At 49.0% G+C, this 5,903-nt stretch overlaps 1 protein-coding gene across 1 annotated transcript; it reads right to left on the bottom strand.

Annotated features, from left to right (window-relative positions):
* On the bottom strand, nt 3,364-4,398 carry LOC110431004 (uncharacterized mitochondrial protein AtMg00810-like; the record flags this gene model as incomplete). The annotated part of the gene is made up of 1 exon (XM_021449436.1): nt 3,364-4,398. A coding segment is annotated over one exon (1,035 nt), but the record flags the coding sequence as incomplete, so codon positions are not given.

The raw sequence follows: 5,903 nt of genomic DNA, 5'->3' as shown, positions 1-5,903 counted from the left end.
GCTGACGCTGGAGCTCATCCTGCCTGGCCTGCATGGCTGCATTGATGGCAGCCTGATCCCTGTCTCGCCTCGCCTGCTCCTCAGCTGCACGGCGCTGATCTGCCCTCATCCCCTCTAAGATAGCAAGCAGAGCGGGGTCTGAAGTACTCATGGTCGTGTGCTCTGGGAGGGAGATCTGTCACTGGCGGCTGATAGTCGTCATCTGAGCTGTCCGAGGCGAAGTCGAACTCGCCCTGTGCCTCTGCATCGGCGAACGCCCCGATAGCTACGTCCTGCTGCTCCTCTGTCTCTGCAATAGCTGCTGTACTGCGGGTGCCCCTAGGAGAAGGTGGGGGCACCGGTCCACGTGGAGCACGAGGAGGAGGGGCACCACGAAGGTCGTGGTGTGCTCTCAACATCTGCCGGGGGTCGTAGTGGGGAAAGACGGTGTCGGACTCTGTCAACTCCCTCTGTAAGTGAGCTGGTAGGGGCAGTGGCCTAGCACGAAGTATAAGCAGGGTGATCCAATGTGCGTAGGGCAACTGACGCCGGCCCCTGAAGCTCTCTGAGATGGTGTCCTCTATCTCTAACACAATCAGATCCCACAAGTCAAACTCTGTCTGAGAGATAAGGTGAGCGACGAGCCACTGCTGCATACGAGTGAATCCGTCTCTGTAGCCTGTCCTGGGGAGAAGAGTCTTCCTCAACACAAAGTCGAGGATCCTGGCTGGGCGAGTCAAGTCTGCCACTGTCCTGCTGGAGCCCTCCCCAAAGGGTGCACGGAAGCATGGAGCCACGAAGTCAACCGGTGGTATCTCACCACCGTGAGGACAACGAGGGGGATCCACGTTCCCGTAGCACACCTGGTGAATCCTGGTGGGAGAGGCTCGAAGTCCAAGCACCTCTCTGGCCCTCTGAGCTGTCACTCTGTAGTCTGTCCCCGCCAGTGCGTAGTGGATATAGCTGTGATCTGGAGAAACCCACACTGACGCGTAGAACTCTCTGACCCACTGCTCACAGTAAGTGCCGGGGAGTGCTAGTAGCTCTGGAAGTCCGTGGAGGTAGGTAAAGTACTGACGAATATCAGCTCCAACCACGTTCCCCAGTATCTCCAGGTCGATCACTCTGTGCTCCCTGAACTGAGCCTGAGAGCGAACCAGTGCCTCGTAGATGTCCTCCTGAATGACTGTGTAGAACCTGGCATCGGCTCTAGGATCCCTGGCAGCTGGAAACCAGGTGGGAAACGGAACGAACCTCAGCTGCTGGATCTCTCTGGCTGACACAAGAGAAAGATCCCTGTGTATCCTGACTGGCCTCGGGCGTGAAGCTGGTGTACCTCTCGCTGGTGTGGCACGAGCTGTGGAAGTGGACTGACCCGACGTACCGGTCCGAGGAACGGCCTGGGTACGAGCACGAGTCGACCTCCTGAGTGGCTGCTCCTGCTCCTGCTCCTGTGCTGGACCCTCTGCCTGGGTCTCTGTCTTAGTGTCTGGATCCTCCTGAGCTGGATCCCTGACCACAAGCCTAACCCTGTGTCCTCCAATCGTCACAGTGCCTGGAGGGGATCCATGGAAAGCCTCTGCCTCAAGCACTGCACGCCTCTGACGCGGCGTAAGATCATCCCCAATCCTCAAAGCACCAGAGCGACCACCCCTCTCGGCTGCCTCAGCCGCTGCTGCAACTGCCTCTGCGACCTCTGCATCTCTGTCACTGGCCTTCCGCTTCTTGGTGGCCAGCTTCTTGCCTTTTCCTTTCTCTGCCGCTGAGAAACGACGGGGAGGATCACCTCCACCATCGCCTCCTGGGGAACCTCCCGAGCCGGCTGTCGGTCCACTGACGTTCTTGGTACGAGCCATAGTAAATCAAGCGTCCGACAAGCAACTGACTGGCAATAGAGAACAATGTACTGCAGAGAATTGGCAAGATAGGATCTATATAAGCAAATATATCGACTAGAGATGAGACAAACCTATGGATCGCAAGAATAGATAAGATACGAGCGAAAACGGCTTACGATCCACAGACGAGACACGTTCCGGAGGAGATGACACGATCGGAAATCTCCGGAGACCTCCAAACCACTCCTCAAGGTGCTATAGAGATAGAACAAATCAAATCGCTGACGAGAACAACAATCTAATGTATTCAAACGATAAATCAGACATCTTGAGGGTGTGGGTGAAGATAGGGCTCACCACAATATCAAATCTCCACGAGTTCCTTGGAAGAGAGAGAACCGAAGGAAGGATCTGGCGCAAGGAAGGCCCTAGGGCACCGTGGATTGAAGAAGAGACGACGGCGGCGGCGGTCCACGGTGACTTAGGGCACGGGGCGGCGAGCTAGGGCTTGGGCGCGGCCTTAGATTGAAGGAGGAAGAGAGGAAAAACGGCCGCGGAAGACGCCAGGGCGCGGGCTATGTCCGCCCGCCGCGGGGTCACCGGACGCATTTAAAGTGGCACCGGACGCGTCCGGTGACCACCGGACTCATGCGCAGAGAGGTTTACAAAACTGCATCGCACCGGACGATGGGCACCGGACGCTGGCTTTAGCGTCCGGTGCTACAGGTCACGCCAGGTGAGCACCGGACGCAACGCACCGGACGCTACAGTGATACAGTTCCTGCGTCCGGTGAGTGCTGTCTGGCACACTCACCACACCGGACGCTCAGAGGCAGCGTCCGGTGCATCGTTCGGTGCTCCTCTGAGCACTTTTTCAACTAAGCACCACGTCCGACTTTGACCCAACCAAGTTCCATCTCCAAAAACACACAAATAAACACACAATGGAACTGGTATGAGTGACTTCTCTCAAACCCTCAAATTTTCACAAATATTTAGCCCTAGGCTTAGTAGTTTTTTATGAAAATAGTTCGAGAAAATCACCAAGGAGCATCGTATGGCCATAAAGCTAGGGGTTTAAATTATAATGAGCTTGGAATGCTCCCCCTATCTATGGACGAACACAGCGGATGCTCAACGAATAACCGAAAAGAAACGATCAACTAACAAGAATGCATATAAAATGAGTTGTAATGCAATACTTGAAAGTAAACTAATGCTTGTCAAGTTTGATCCAAGGTTAAGCTTTTTCACACACTCAAGGGGGTTATCTTAACCATGTTAGACAAGCCCTACATGCAAGTTGTATTTTTAGTTTTGGTATGCATGATATGCAAAACAAAAGTTATTTACAAGATTCAACACACAACTTTTATCTTTTAGTGAAGTTCGACAAGTCAAGCACATTAAGTTCATTTCTCAACATACAAAACCTAGCTTCATCTAGGGGTTTTGTGAAGATATCCGCCAATTGATTTTCCGTTCCCACATTCTCAAGGGATATGTCACCTTTAGCAACGTGATCCCTAAGGAAGTGGTGGCGGATGTCAATATGTTTTGTGCGGGTGTGTTGAACCGGGTTGTTTGCAAGTTTTACGGCACTTTCGTTGTCACACAACAAAGGTACTTTGTCTAGTACTACTCCATAGTCTAGCAAAGTTTGTTTCATGTAGAGTATTTGTGCACAACAAGCACCGGCGGCTATGTATTCTGCCTCGGCCGTTGACAAAGCAACACTATTTTGTTTCTTTGACATCCAAGAGACAAGTGATCTACCTAGGAAATGGCACCCTCCGGATGTGCTTTTTCTATCAATCCGGCACCCGGCATAATCCGAATCGGAATAGCCCACAAGTTGGAATCTTGCACCTTTGGGATACCACAAGCCTAGGCAAGGTGTGTATTTTAGATACCTAAGAATTCTCTTGACCGCAATCAAGTGAGATTCCATAGGTATTGCTTGATATCTTGCACACATACACACACTAAACATTATATCGGGCCTAGATGCGGTGAGGTAGAGTAGACTTCCTATCATGGAGCGATAGAGAGTCTTGTCAATAGGGTTACCTCCCTCATCCAAGTCGAGATGCCCATTTGATGCCATGGGAGTCTTGATTGGCTTGCAATCCATCATCTTGAATCTCTTGAGAAGATCTTGAGTGTACTTCTCTTGTGAGATAAAGACTCCTTCCTTCATTTGCTTGACTTGAAATCCTAGGAAGAAGGATAGCTCGCCAATCATGGACATCTCAAACTCCTTGGACATCAAATCACCAAATTCCTTGCAAAAATCTTCATTAGTAGAGCCAAAAATAATATCATCAACATAAACTTGGCAAATGAAGATTTCCCCATTCATTTTCTTGGTGAAGAGTGTTGTGTCAACTTTCCCAATCTTGAAGCCCTTCTCAATGAGGAAGTCCCTTAGCCTCTCATACCAAGCTCTAGGAGCTTGCTTGAGACCATAGAGAGCCTTGGACAACCGGTAGACATGCTTCGGGTACCTAGGATCTTCAAAACTGGGGGGTTGCTCAACATAGACAAGCTCATTAATATAACCATTTAAAAAGGCACTTTTCACATCCATTTGAAATAATTTGATATCATGACTTGATGCATATGCAAGTAGGATACGGATTGCTTCAAGTCTTGCCACCGGTGCAAAAGTTTCACCGAAGTCAAGACCTTCCACTTGTGAAAAGCCTTTTGCCACAAGTCTTGCCTTGTTGCGCACCACTTTGCCTTGATCATCCTTCTTGTTTTGAAAGACCCACTTTGTTCCAATCACTCTTGCATCTTTGGGTCGCTCTTCGAGTGTCCATACTTGGTTGCGAGAGAAGTTGTTCAACTCCTCTTGCATGGCCATAATCCAATCCGCATCACGGAGAGCTTCCTCTATAGTCTTTGGTTCATCTTCAAGAGACACAAAAGCGTGATGTTCAATAAATAAAGCATGTCTAGAACGAGTAGTTACACCACGTGATGGACTCCCGATGATGAGATCTTGAGAGTGATCTTGGAGGAGATGTGATGTTCTTCTTGGTGCCACTTGAGGGGTTGGTTGGGGAGCATCAACATCTTGTGCTTGTACCACCGCTTGCTCATGAGTGACTTGGGTGTCTTCATGAGCATCTCTCTCATCCTTGTCTTCATCTTGTGGACCTTGTGAGGTGGATGGTGGCTCAATGACTTGCACATCATCATCATCTTCTTTAGGCTTGATGTCTCCCATGGGCATGTTCTTCATGGCATCCCTCAATGGTTCACCACCTACATCATCAAGATTATCACTTGCTCCTTGGGAGCCATTAGTTTCATCAAATTCAACATCAAATGTTTCTTCAACCATGTTTGTAGCATGGTTAAAGACCCTATATGCCTTGGACTTTGATGAATAGCCAACCAAGTAGCCAATGTCACATCTTCTTTGGAACTTTCCCAAGTGTTGGCGCTTCTTGTAGATGTAGCATTTGCATCTAAACACTCTAAAGAATGAGACATCAGGCTTCTTCCCATTGAGCAACTCATATGGTGTCTTCTCTAGGAACTTGTGAGGAAAGAGCCGGTTTGAAGCATAGCATGCCGTGTTGATTGCCTCGGCCCACATTTTCTCCGAAGTGTTATACTCATCTAGCATTGTTCTTGCCAAGGTGATCAATGTCCAGTTCTTTCTTTCTACAACCCCATTTTGTTGTGGTGTGTATGTTGAGGAGAACTCATGCTTGATTCCCACTTCATCACAATACTCTTCAATGTTGGTGTTGTCAAACTCTTTCCCATTGTCACTTCTAATTTTCTTGATCTTCACATCAAATTGATTTTGAGCATTCTTTGCAAATTTCTTGAATATTGATGCAACTTCGGCTTTGTCTTGCAAAAAGAATGTCCAAGTGTACCGGGAGAAATCATCAACTATGACCAAGCAATATTTGTTGCCTCCAAGACTAGCATATGTGGTTGGCCCAAACAAATCCATGTGAAGTAGCTCAAGCACTCTTGAAGTAGAAAGATAGGCTTTGGTTGGATGAGTGTTTGCAACTTGTTTGCCCGCTTGACATGCACTACAAAGTTTGTCCTTTTCAA

This window comes from Sorghum bicolor, chromosome 10 (genome assembly GCF_000003195.3).
Source record: "Sorghum bicolor cultivar BTx623 chromosome 10, Sorghum_bicolor_NCBIv3, whole genome shotgun sequence".
Taxonomy (NCBI): domain Eukaryota; kingdom Viridiplantae; phylum Streptophyta; class Magnoliopsida; order Poales; family Poaceae; genus Sorghum; species Sorghum bicolor.
This window is presented reverse-complemented; position numbering and strand designations above follow the sequence as displayed.